This window comes from Chenopodium album, chromosome 12 (assembly GCF_948465745.1).
Source record: "Chenopodium album chromosome 12, dcCheAlbu1.1, whole genome shotgun sequence".
Lineage (NCBI taxonomy): Eukaryota > Viridiplantae > Streptophyta > Magnoliopsida > Caryophyllales > Amaranthaceae > Chenopodium > Chenopodium album.
The window spans coordinates 50,534,038-50,548,319 of NC_137845.1; the positions used below are offsets into that span (position 1 = coordinate 50,534,038).

General features: G+C 32.3%; 1 protein-coding gene across 1 annotated transcript; it reads right to left on the reverse strand.

The window, feature by feature from the left end:
- Positions 1-8,744: 8,744 nt before the first annotated feature.
- Positions 8,745-12,339, reverse strand: LOC145572530 (CEN-like protein 4). The gene is made up of 4 exons (XM_081631500.1): positions 12,136-12,339; positions 11,854-11,915; positions 10,098-10,138; positions 8,745-8,965 (listed from the first exon to the last, which is right to left on the reverse strand). Exons 1-4 carry the CDS (start codon positions 12,331-12,333, stop codon positions 8,745-8,747), a joined length of 522 nt encoding a protein of 173 aa, XP_081487626.1. The 5' UTR covers positions 12,334-12,339.
- Positions 12,340-14,282: the final 1,943 nt, after the last annotated feature.

Consider the following 14,282-nt stretch of genomic DNA (forward strand, 5'->3'; position numbering starts at 1 on the left):
TGGGAGGCGTATTACTTCTGCCAGAGTGGCTGGTCTTGATTTGGTGCAGAATCTCATTGCACCCAATACTAGGGAGTGGAATTATGAGATCATTAGTGAAAATTTCAATGATAGAGATGTTAAATGTATCCTCTCCATACTGCTTAGTTTACGTGCTCCAAATGATGAATTGACATGGGCATTCTCTCATAGTGGGGAGTACATAGTCAAGATCGCATATTTCCTTGGTAAATCTAACAATTTGGATGAGTTTCATTGAGCTTGGGTGATTATTTGGGGGTTGAATGTTATGCCAAAAATCAAACCATTTATGTGGTTGGTTTGCACAGGTACACTAGCAGGTCACTCCTATTTAAAACATCGTCATATGACTAACTCTGATGTGTGTCTGTGGTGCAAGGATAATGTTGAGACTGTACGCCATGCTTTGTTTTATTGTTCAGCAGTGAAAGACCTATGGAGAGAGGTGGGCTTGATAATTTTCCATGGAATGTTAACAACTCCTTTGCCGGTCGATCTCATTTTTGACTAAAAAGAATGTTTTTCCTCCTCCTTATAGGTTAGTGCTATCCTATTGTAGCAAATTTGGAACAGGAGGAATGATTTGGGGTTCAACAAGGTGGAGGTTTCGCACTTAGTTGTTGCTGAACGAACAAGGAGGCTTGCTGCAGACATTATTCTTTATTCTGAAAAGGTGTGCGGTTTTATGAGAGTGCCTCAGATGAAAGTCAGCCCCTAGACTTGGAAGGCTCCTTCGATGGGTTTTGTGAAGGTCCATTGCGACGACTCTGTTGATGCAACTGAGTGGATTAGGATGAGAATTGTTGCTAGAGATTCTGTTGGGTCGGTGCTCTTCTCTGCTACTAGGAGAGTCCGTGGGTTTTGGGAGTCAATCATCGCTGAAGGCAAGGATTTGGTTCATGCTGTCAATGCAAGCTGGCCAACAGGTTTGGGTTTAAGAATGTAATCTTTGAATCTGACAACTCGTTCATCGTATCGATGCTCTCCAAGGAAGCCATCCGCTTGACTAATCTAGACTCGATCCTTGAAGATATTTTGTTTTTCTCCCATAATTTTGAATATGTTTCATGGTCTCATGTTAGAAGAGATGGAAATTTTGTCGCTCATCATCGATCTAGCTAAGCTCTTTCCATTTGGGCATGAACAAGTGTGGGTAAATCATTGTCCGTGTGAGATTTTCCCTTATGTTTTGATGGACTCGATGTCCCCAATTTAATATAATCGGCTTTCAATTGTTTCAAAAAAAAGATATAAGAGAAAAAAAAATGTAGAAAATATAAATAATTTTATAGAACTCAAATGACCAAATTGCCCTTGAAATAATTATAACCCCCAATCTATTTCTTTCTATATCTGCTGCTAGACCTGTCAATCGGGTCGGTCGGGTCGGGTCACTTCTAGTCAAGGGTCGCGAAATGCTCAACCTTAACCCAAAGTTTTAGGTTCGGGTTAACCCAACGGGTTTAGAATAATTTTTTATTTAATATTTTTTTGGGTTAATTTTTAGAAATTTCTGATTTTTCAAACTTATTATGCTATTTTTTTCCACTTTTTAATCAAACATTTTTCACCATATTATTTTTAGCCATTACATAATACATAATTTAAAACGTCATCATTTTGCCAAAGTACATCCATTCCTAACTAATAAAAAAAGATACGAGTAATTTTTAAACATCCCAAATTTTAAGGAAGAGGCTAACATTATTATATGTGGGGAGTATAACATTACTTAACATAATATCAGTAGACATATCAATCGGTGGCATGGCGATGATGTGGGTTATGTAGATGCAATTAGTGTAGGTCAATAGTTGGTGTAAGAGGTGATTGGTGTAGATTTGAGCAAGGGTAATATGAGATAGATTAAATGAATGTCTGATGGTAAATAAACAGTCAAATTTAATCAATCAACTATTATTTATATTCGAATAAATGTATTAATTAAAAAAAAAACCCATAAAATTAGGTCAACAGGTCGGGTTCGGGTTTAACCCAAAAATTTACGGGTTAAAAAAAGTTGTCCAAGACCCACAAAAACGGGTTAGGTTCAGGTCGAGTTTACGAGTTGGATCAAAAATTGACAAGTTTATCTGCTGCTAAGGAGTATTCTCAAATCATAAAATGCAGCAAATGAATAGTGAGCGTCTTCCCCATTTAAGGGATAATTTATGTTCTACACTCATGGTTCATGTAGTTTTATGATATGTGATGTGGATCTCCACATTCTCCTATATTAATCTTGTTTATTGCTTGTTCTAATTGTATTGATATCGATCTCACTCAAATTTGGTATAAAATCATACCATTACATTACATAATGCTACCTTTTTTTTTTTTTTTTAAACGATAAGGAGAAAGGCTCTACTGGGCCAGAGCCTCTCACAGGTTCAACCTGACCCGTGTTAGCGGGCTAGACAATTTGAGAGTGGGGGAGGAAATGTAAGAGAATCCCCACCCCAAATTGCTACCATCTTAGTTTTAACACTTTTATACTCCATATATGACAGTAGAAATAATATGTAATGTTATGATTTTGTAATTGATGCAACCCTCTTCAAGCTTAGTATTGTATTGCGGCTACAGAAAAAAATTACGTACTCGTATGAGTACGTAATTTTTATTGAGTTGTCAAAATTATTTTAGCCTATCTATATACTTCGTATAAAAATTTTGAACCGGTACCCTCTATTAGGCCCCGGAAATTTGAACTAGTACCCTCTATTAGGCTCCGGAAATTCAAATCGGTACCTCTTATGAGGCCTCGAAATTCGAATCGGTACCCCCTATAAGGCCCCGAAAATTCAAATCGGTACCTGTGTTAAGCCCCATAAATGTCTAGTATAAGTTGGAAATTTTAGTTGTTCGACTGTTCATCTCATAATAAGATTTTTCGGAAATATAAATACCTTAAAAGTTTGTCGTAGTACAATTCATTTTTATTTTTTTGGTGGAGGAGAGGGGCCAAGCGCTTAGCAAACAAACAAGCAAAGCAAAAGCAACAAACAAGAAACAGACTCGAAAAGAAAGCAAATAAAACAAACTAACAACAATGCCTTAAGGCCACAAAGCCTAAGAAAACTTATTCTTCGGCACCATACGAGGCAAAGAAACTCCCCCCAACTCCTCCAATAAAACGGTATGAAGATCCCTAGGGACCGCTTCCAAAAGATCAAGGTTAAGATTTGCCATTATACCATAATTAGCAAGCCAATCGGCTGCCCGATTAGCCTCTCTATAACAATGCGAAATCTTCACCTCCTAATCTCGGTTTGAAATTAGGACCTTGCATTTTCTAATCAAATGAATATAGGGGGAGTTGGTAGGAGAATCATCTACCAACATTTTAACCACAGCCTCCGAGTCAATCGAAACAAGCACTTGTCGATGACCACCTCTCTAAGCTATCATTATTTATAAATTTGTACAAAATTAAATCTCAAACAATGAAAAGTTAGATGTACTATGATTTTTTTGCAAATTAGATGATAGGGATTAGGGATGATTATATTAAACTAAGGGTAAATTTGGAATATAATCTTAATTTAAAAATTATCTTATTCTGGATTCAGGCAAAATGCTATACCTGCATTTAGTAATCCCCTAATATAATTGTATGAGATTTTGTTGAATTTGTCTTATTGTATACAGAGTGTATTTTAGAATAATTTCTAATTTTCATAGCTTTTGTACAAAAATGAAAATAAAATCGTTTTAAGACCGAAAAAAATGAAAAAATCATATGAGGCAAAATAATAGGGACGGAGGAAGTAGTTTGCACTATGTATAATTAAAAGTATATGTTTTCATATTGTAGTAATCATCAGTTTTTCATTTTTATTGAATCGTCTTGTACTTAGACTTGGTACGGAGTAGTATATACTTCAACCACGCATAATGTATATTTGGTTTTTTAAAGCCTAATTGACTAGTGTTTTGATTTTTGCTATATACGAAGTATGCAAGTTCTTTTTTCTATTTTTATGGTCAAACTTATTTAACATAAGGAAAATTTGTCAATAAAAAATCTTTTAAAATCACCATTTTGGGAAAAAAAAACCTTTTAGAAGCTTTTTGGTAAAAAAAAAAAAAAAAAAAACACGTTTTTTTTTCTCGCAAGAGGAAACATGTTTAGTTAATTACCCTCTAATTACTTATTAATTACTCTCTAATTTCCTCCCACTTTTTCTAACTACCCTCTAACCTAGGCCACCTAATTATTTAATAATTAAATTTAGTTTATTGAAAAAAAAACCCATCACCCGGCCCTCAAATCACCGGCCAACTAGCCACCGAAATCACCACCATTGTTAGCCGACTCTCCATTTCACCCTTATCCCCGCCGGCGACCATCACCTCCCTTCGAAGCAAACAAGTAAGAGCAGAAGGTGAAGTTGGATTGAGATTTGGGTTAGGTTAGGGTTTTGAAAAGGGGGTTGGAGGTAGAATGAATTGGTGGTGGTGTCACCTATGTTTTGAAACATAATTGTTGAAATAATTGAATTTGATGAGGAGGTTTCTAGGTGGGTAATTGAGGAGAGAGAAAGAATTCAATTGAAATTTGGAATTTGGATTTTGGTGTGAGGAGGATGGAAAGTGTAGGAAGATGAGGGAAGAGTTGAGGAAGGAGAGAGAAAGAAGAAGACTTGAGCAAAGCTAAGAAAGCGAGGAGGTCGGGAAGAGATGATGGTGGTGGTCGTCGGCGGTAATAAAGGGAAAAGTGGTTTTGCGGATTTTGAGGTGGTCGGGTGGCGGTTTTAGGGGGCCGGGTGTGGGTACGATGGTTAGGTGCGGATTGGTGGCCATGGGGGTTGCTGATGGAGGTTTGGTGGTGTTGCCAGGGGAGGGGGAAAGGGAAGGGGTGGCTGGGTGGTGGTTTTTGTTTTTTTTTATTCTTAATTTATAAATTATTTTAATTATTAAATAGTTAGGTGGATTTTAAAGGATAATTAGAAGAAATTATATCTTAATTACATTAATTAGATGTACTATAGGTTGTCTTCAACAAAAAAAAATAAATTACAATCGGGTTTTCTTTTGCTAAAAATCGGATTTTCTCTTGCCAAAAAGCTTTTAAAAGGTTCTTTTTTCGCAAAATGGTGCTTTTAAAAGTTTTTTTTGACAAATTTTCCTAAATATAATTATTATTAGTGAAAATTAAGATCAATCATACTACGTAGTTATTGTTATTGTTATTAATAGTAGGTATAGGGAATATTTCAAGCATTATCCCACACTTGAGCCCCATTGTGATCATACACTTAAGCATGGTGGCGTCCAAAGGAAAGGAAGCTAGAGCAAAAGAGTCGCCAACAAGTTTTAGGAACTTGTAAACCGTTCATAGGGTGAAGGTTACACCCCTTAACGATCCAGGAGATCGTCAACTCTAATAGGTTTGGAACCATGACTGGTGTTCGGGGATGAGGGTACGAATCCAATCTAAAAGCGAAAGAACTCGCCCTATAAAATAGGCCTCTACTTTATTCTACTCGTATTCATGTGCGCTTTCTGACTAACATGCAATCAATAGGTTTACCCTAAACCTGTTTATCTATGTTGGTTGAATATTAATGCACAAATAAAACTATTATTGGCGATCACTTGAATTATAATCATATTAACCCTAAACAAGATTATTAATTATCTTATAAAAGCGTGATTACAAGTACAAATTCCCTTTAAACATGCATAAAAAGTGAGATCAAGCAATAACAATGACAATATATATAATAAGCAACATCATCATCTCAATAAAGCATAATAACAATAGCAAGATCCTAGGCATGATACTAACAAGATTAATAACAAACCCTAGCATGTCACTAAACAATAAAAATCAAAGCTTTAGCTCTAACATGATACTAGAAAGCAATAATAACATCCTAACATGATGCTAGAAAGCAATAATAACATCCTAACATGATGCTAGAAAGCAATAATAACATCCTAACATGATGCTAGGAATTAATAAATAATAAACATGCTTTCTACAAGAATAGAGCAATAAGACTACATACTTTGATGCCTCATGCCTCTTTCTAATAACAACATACACACATTAGTAACTTCAAGGAAAAGTATTAAAACAAACAATCAAATTAAATAATTGAAATAGAGATTTGGGCCAAACCCTCAGAAATATCAAACCTTTCACGTCTAGGGCGAAGGCAACTTCGAACTTGGCTAGGTGTGTCTAGAACTAATGTATGAGGAATTGTGTTTGAGGGAAGGTTTAGAAAAAGAATAGAGAGAGAAGGACAACTTCTAGCTTTTAGAGAGAGAAGAATTAGAGAATTCTGGTTATTGAAAAAACGAAGGTCCAGGGACCCTATTTATAAGAAAATAGTCCGGAATCGATAGAAAAGAATCAGAGTTCGAAAAGGAATAAAACACTCTTCTCTCGCCAGCGACAGAGCTTGTCGCCAGGCGACGAAACTGTCGTTTGGCGATGCAGAAGGTTTTCCACGCGGAATCTATTTTTCGATAAAATCAAGTCATAAAATCCGTACGAAGGGTAAAATCGTAATTTCATTTAAAACACTTCTTTTTATTCCAAATAAAACTCATAAAACATAATTATCAATCCTAATCCCTTTAGGATTCAAAAGAACCTTCAAGAAGATTCTAGAAGACTATAATCAATCCTAATTGCATTCATAATAGGTCATCCTCTAGATCATTGGGCCGCATATTAGAACCAAACCGGACCCAGTGTAGTATTTTGGCCATAACTTCCTCATTATTCATCGGAATTGGGCTTATAACATATCGTTGGAAAGCTCTTTTCGAACCCAATCCAACCACACTATTATTGGACCCTTGTCATGGACCAAAATAAACTGGATTGACTATTTTCATAAAATAGAGCAGGTTTTTGAAAACAGAAAGAAAGATTTTTTATAAAAACTAACCACAATATTAGACTTTCCACACTTTCACTTCATTCGATTATGATTCGACGCGAAAGGTATTCATCACCGGGTTTGGTTTTGGGGAGACACATTTGGGTGTCTACAGTAGTGCTAGTAAATTTTTTTTTTTTTTTTTTTATTAAGATTGATCGAATATTTGCTATATGAATTTTTCTTGTAAATTTGATTGAAACCCTTAATTGGAGGTTACTTTTTTCTTAAATTAGCTAATATGTCAAATACATGCATACAGTGGCGTAGCCAGGATTTCAATAATGGTAGGCACCATACTAGAATATTTTTTTTTTTTGTCAAGGTGTTAATTTATTTTTTTCTTAAAAAAATCAAGACACATCTATGTACCTTAATAGGACATTAAGCCAAAAAAAAAAAATACGGAGTAAAAAATAAGGACATTAAGTAAAAAAAAAAAAAAAAAAAAAAAAAAAAAAAAAAAAAAAAGAATGAATGTTGGGTAAGAGGATTAGAACCCATGACCTTAAGGTAGATAAAGTAATGTTCTAACCACTAGGCTAGTAGTAAGTTTAAACACTTAATACACTATGTATTCCATTTAAACAGATATTTACTACCTTTTTTTTTTTTTTTTTTTTTTTTTTGTAAAGGGCACGTGTCCTACCAAGACCTATAGTGGCTCCACCACTGCATATACATTAAATTAGTTTTTCGTAATTAAAAAGAAATAATGAATATAGGGAATTATTATAATCATAGTTCAAAAGTTTGACACCAGCTTTTCAATCCTCCCTCCCCTTCCTTTATATAATAGAGAATTAGAGATTAGTCTTATATGCACGCAATACGTGCTTTAACGTATGAAGCTCAAATAACTTTTAAAAGGCCTAATCAACTATAGTGTTTTAATTTTTGCTAATTTTTACTTTGTTTATTTTGTTATTACTTATTTGCATGCATCTTTTTATTGAATTCATTAAAACATTACAAATTAGAGTATTATAAATCGTTTTTGAAATTGATTACTCTGTATTATAAAAGATCTAAATGAAAACCATGTCTAATATAATTGTTATACATCTAAACAACACCATATTAAAATAAAAGGTGAGAAGACACAATCACTAATGAATATCATCTGGAATTAGATTCACCCAAGAGACTTGAGACCCATAAAATCTATCTAAACCCTAAAGTGAGATCAAGATTAGATTAGTGACTCATTGTCATCCTTAAATCAATTCATATAAAAAAAACATATTATTTGTATACGAAGTAAGTTTAATCATTTCCGTAGCAATACAAATGGAATAAGTGATCCCAAATTGGTTACTCATGTCGGCCTCGGATTTAATTTGTGTTTAAGTGTTTGACTCATCTATATAGTTTGATGATAAGATATCAATGATTTTGGTTTATTATGTTGTGTTCATGTGTCGATAGTCATGTCAAAGTATAAGATATTCAACATGTATTTTTAAGTTTGAATCGTCGATATAAAAAGCACGAATAACAGTAGAAATCACCAACAAATGGACAACAAAGTTTGTTAAACACCACCTGTTTTTAGTATTGTATAGTACACACCCATCCAAAAATTTATATCACACAAAATCATTGCACACAATCAAACTCTCCATGACTCTCTCAAGAACCAAAAGAAAAAAAAAATTACGTGCACAAAATTATAATCTCACACGGTACAATAGTGCATTATGCACAAACCGTCAAACCCTCACGAAAGAACAAAAATAAGCTCGAATTATTGCATGGAAGTAAGCTGTCAAAATTAATTAATAGCATAATTATTTATATGATAATAATGTGCTAGGGTAATTAACGTCTTCTAGCTGCAGTTTCTCTTTGACAATTGAAATAGGCAGCAGCAACAGGAAGACCAAGATCATTTTCGGCTGCGAATTGCCGAGTGTTGAAGTAATCCCTAGTCGAAGGCAGACTTACTATTGTTTGACGACGATTCTGCTTAAATAGGATGAATATAAACCTGTGTATTCCTATATTTGGCCTTGGGATTTCATACCGAACCAGCTCCGATCCTGCATTATTTGTCCAATTAAATCAATAACTTAATACTAAAACAGACACCGGGAGTGACACGTGTCATATCTTGGTGTTGTTTTTTCCCTCAAAAAAAACTCCCATTCCCTTTTTAACTTTTTAATTTTTTTTTTACTTTTTTTTTTATTTTTATGTTAATATTTGATTCCATAATAATATCATTCCAAATCTTTTATATTATCTTTATGACAAATATATATTCCTTTTTATTTGGTGTTCATTATTATTCTATATACATTTACCTAAATAATTATTTCAACTTCTTTCAAAAAAAAAAAAAAAATTATTTTAACTATCTTTTAAATGGAGTATTATTAGATTTTGCCAAAAAAGTTATAATAAATTGATTCATTTAATAGATGTTAAATAAATTACTTTAAAACATCACTTAATTTTATTTTTTTTCAAATACCTGTAGCTAATATTTTATTTCAATTTCAATTCGATATAACTATATAATCAAGTTAATTACAATTTTGTTTATGAAATTTTACTACTACAAGTACATATTATCACAGATTGATTTATAGAGTATAGTATAACTATAAAATAAATGTTGTGTTTTACAAATGATTTTTTAGATATAAAGGTGATATATTATTTGTAATTTTGGATATGTTTGCACTTTTGCTAATAACTTTAGTGGAGATTTTAGTTTGTTATTCGATTGGTTTTTGATGTTTATTAAAAATGCATTTATAAATAAGTATTCACTAATATGACCACTAGACCTGATCAAGCACTGCCTGAAAAATTCTCGAGTTCGGGCAAACTAAAAAAAAATATAATCCATTTTTAGATAATTTGTTGCTTTGCCTATTAATATATATTATGATATTATAATTCTCTATATTTGATTTGTATGTTTTATTAAATTTTATTTGTTGGATATAAGTTATTTTCTTATAAAAATTTAACTAACCGTGCATGGCATGAGCCTTAAGCTAGTTTTAAATTAATAGTTGCACCATAAGATAAAGAGATACTTCGTATAACATATTAGCATTTTAATTGCAAAGAAAAAGTTATTGAACAGAAAAGGGTAAAACATCCATATTTCACCCGAGTATACCTAAAATCATAGAATGCATAGAGAATAATTTTACGTACCAAAAGTGGAGTCGGTCGTGCCTGGTATGTCCGACACTATCCTGCAAAATTGATCATTTCATAGTTAGAAACTACTTAGAACTTTGATTTCGTTACCATAAGAAAACTGTAGTCACGTTATAATGATAGAAATTCAACAGACACTAACTATGTTAAGTTTAAGGCCCCAATGCTAATTGGTTCTGATACCAAATTAAGCTTGGAAACTAATGATAAGTTTGTCACCTTACAATCAAAAGCTTGTGAGATCAAACCCTACTAGAGGCAATTTGGGGTGGGGATTCCCTTATCCTTCCCCCCCACTCCCAAATTGTCTAGCCCGCTAACTCGGATCGGGTTGGACCTGTGAGAGGTTCTGACCCGATTGGACCCTTCTCCTAACCGTAAAAAAAAAAAAATAAATAAATAAAATAAAATAAATGCTAATTGGTTCTGATTGATCAGAAATTCACTTTTTCCTACTAATATCGGCTCGTACTATATAATTGATACAAGTATTTTATATCTAGCTAGTATGGAATGGGACCCCAATCTTTTCACCTTGTGATTAAAATGAATCAAATAGGAAGGAATAAGGTTGTAAACGTGTATGATTGGTTGGAAGAATATAACATATGCAAGCATGCTCTTTTTTCAGTAAAAACTAGATTTAGAATATTTTTTTTATACAAAAAATGGTTTGTATGATGAAAAAAAATTGATTTATTATATAGAATATTTTGATTTTTTTTTTTTACTTAAACATAAATCATTATGTGAGTATATATGTACATTTTAGCGTTCGACCATCATATTAGGGCCTAATCTGATTTACTAAAAACAATTGAACTGAAATGAATTAAATTAATTGGGGCTGAACTGAACTGAATAGAGTTGAAATAAATTATTTATGAGACAAGGAAATTAGGAATTGAACTGAATTGATTGGAGCTAAATTGAACTGAAATTAAGGTGAACAGAATAGGTGCTTAATGCGAGATTTTGTAAGATTTGAAAAACAAGAGTACATGTCTAGCGTAATTGTTATTTTTACAACCGATTATTACATTATGTAATGACTATTTTTTTGGTAAGGCTGTGGAAATCGAACAAAAAACGAGTAAGGTTGTACCATGTATATGGTGCAACTTGTACGGAGTACTATGTATGGTTTGCTAAGGATAAAAGTTTTTATAACAAATTAGTAGATGAACATTTGGAGACCAAAATTTGGGAAGCAAGGAAGATGAAGAAAAGTGATAATTAAGCACAACTTTAGAAGCTAGGTACGTAGTGTAATCTAATAATCTGCATTCGATGACGTCATGTGCTTAATTAAGTTTATCTTGAATAATGGGATTCTTTTCTAAAAATGATTTGATATTTGGCTCCAATTTGGTGTCAAGGTGTCATTTGTTAGATTGGACAATTACATAATTGAGTGTTATATACTCGATTATTACAAATTATTTATTTATGGTAGTCAAAATGGGATATGTGCGCGAGTGTATAGTGTACGCTAGGGAATTGGTTTCATAATTAATTTTTTAATTTTAAATTGTTAACTCTAAATTTTGAGGTTGATAATGAGTCGAGGTCTCAAGTTTAATTAACTCAACTTATATGCATGAGCCGAGTTAACTAAACTCGATTTAAGAGACTTGTGAGCATATTCAATTTAATTGTAAAATAATTATTGTTACAATTGTAAGGATTTGTATAGAATTACCACATAATAGAAAAGAGTTGGTAATAGTAATTGTATATATATACATACCAATGAAGATGCTCTCGTGAATAAGGATCACTTGGTCCGGGTACATCCGGATCTGTCAACACCTGTAACCAAATATAAATTAACCATCAAATAAACATAGCTTATAGTAAAGTTATTATGATCATATCAATATCCTTAGTAGCTCTATACACAACATAGTTAAAAGAAGACATAGGAAATTTTGTTCATGTATAACTTTTCTAGTTTATGTGATCCCTTTTTTAGGAGCATTGTCAGTTTCACCCCTTTCTCTCGCTCACTCTACTAAGTATATGAACCTACCAAGGTAAAGAAGGTTCTCATGTCTTCACCATTGATATCGACTCGAGGTTTGGAGGCAACCGAAGAAGGAAGAAGCTCGGAGCCATTGAAAACCTGCTTATTGTTATAGTTGACACACATTTGTACGGATGGGTTGAAGGGATCGATCACATCTCCTATCACCCGTCCTACTATTAAAGGTTCTATCATCCTTGCCATAATGTTTTTGATGTTTCTTGATATTTTTACTTAATATTATATTTTATAAGAGATTCTCTTATAAATAAAGTATGTTTTGCATATTTCTAGGATGTTTGCGCAGCCTTATATAGTTATAATTATACTGTTATGAGATACCCCAACCTACCAATAATATTTGTATAGTTGTATATGTGATATGTCTACTACTTTATGCAATTATGCTTAATGCATGTATTGATTTATGTATATGCAAATATATATAGTACTTTTACTTAATTTGGGAAGTCATACTAAAAAAAGACATTATGTAGTAGTGTGATACCAATATTACTTAGGGCATGTTCTCTTCAGCTTAATTTCAGTTTAATTCAGTTCAGTTCCTAATTTCCTTCTCTCATAGACAATTCATTTCAGCTCAATTCAGTTCAGTTCAGTTCATCTCCAATCAGTTCAGTTCACTTTAGTTTAGCTCATTTCAGTAAATCAGAACAGGCCCTTAGACCACTATGATCTATTGATTTTATTCATCTTATTTACTCATATTTCAGAAAATGAAGTTGTAGACAAATAAGCTAAGAGTTCGTTAATATATAAGAAAAGTTTTGATAAAGATATAAGAGTTAGCAACTTCAATTTACAATCGAAATAAGCTCTAATAAATTTAAGTAAGTTTAGTTATATTAATTAAGATAAAACTAAATAAGTGAAAAATAGGTGAGTAAATCGAATCCACCCTTAATCTAACAATAAGTTTTATTTGTATATCTTGCATTCTTGCAATTTGAAGACTAAATGGGTCGTGGTGTTTTTCATCTTTACATACCCTCCTCTATATCCTGCACCAAGAGGCCATACTTATTAAATTGAATTGAGCTAGGATGACTCATGTAGGGTTCGGACAAGTATGTAGGCTTAAAAAAAAGGGAAGGGGGGGGGGGGGGGGGGGTTGAGGCAAATAACATACCCTAGTTATTAGGATTTTCTTTATCCTTTTCACACATTCGTAAGAATTCGTGATTTGAATAGACCCTTATTTAATAGGTTCTTTAATTTCTCCAAATTATTATTTGTTACATTTAGCCTCATTCTAACGTTTGAAATGAGCATATTATTTCTTTGGTACAAATTAAAACTTAAAGATAGTGGCGGAGCCAATTAAGGGACATGGGAGGACAGGTGTCCCCCCATTTTTCTTAAAAAAAAAAATTCAGGTTTTTATTTTTTAAAATTAAAAGAAAAAGAAAGAAGAACAAGAAAAATGGTTGCTATATAACAGTTCTTCAAGAGTAATAATGGAGAAGTTGTGATGACAAGATGAAGAGAAGAATTGAAGGAGCAGAGAAGCGGAAGAGATAACAAAGGAGATGAGTGCATAATTTTTTTTAAAAAAAAATATATATTTAGAAAATTTATTTAGAAAGCAGGGTAGTAGAATTTTAGAATTAGTTGAGTTTTGAAAGAAAAACAATATTAATTTTAATCAAACACATGTGAAGTATAAAAAGTATCTTTCAAAAAAAAAAAAATGATTAAATGAAGTATAAAAGTATGGAGTATAATTATATGTGGCATTATTTGAGCACTTATTATTACGTTAATTTGTTATTGTTGATAATGTTTTTGATTATTTTTTTATAGTAAAATGTAATTTACTTATATGTTTTATTAGTATATATGTTCTTTTGTAGTATAAAAAAACTTTGCCTATAAAATTACTAGTTTTTTTAGTGTTATCTATTCATGCTCCAAGTTTTACTATTCTAATTGTATGTCTATTGAGGCTCAAAGTGGATTCAACTACTTGAGATTTTGGAAGTGAAGTATAATTTAGAAAAATCTTTTTCTTTTCTATATTAGGTACTAAATTTTTTTATTTTTATATGTATTCAAGTAAAAATTTTGAAGCTTTTTGTTAAATTATAGGATGTTCGTAGTTCGTCCCCCCAATTTGAAAATTCTGGCTTTTC

Coding starts and splice junctions, on each gene's coding strand:
- LOC145572530 (XM_081631500.1), bottom strand. CDS start 12,333: ATGGCAAGGATGATAGAACCTTTAATAGTAGGACGGGTGATAGGAGAT. Junction 11,916..12,135: donor TGAGAACCTTCTTTACCTTG/GTAGGTTCATAT, acceptor ATTTGGTTACAG/GTGTTGACAGATCCGGATGT. Junction 8,966..10,097: donor CACGACCGACTCCACTTTTG/GTACGTAAAATT, acceptor CAAATAATGCAG/GATCGGAGCTGGTTCGGTAT.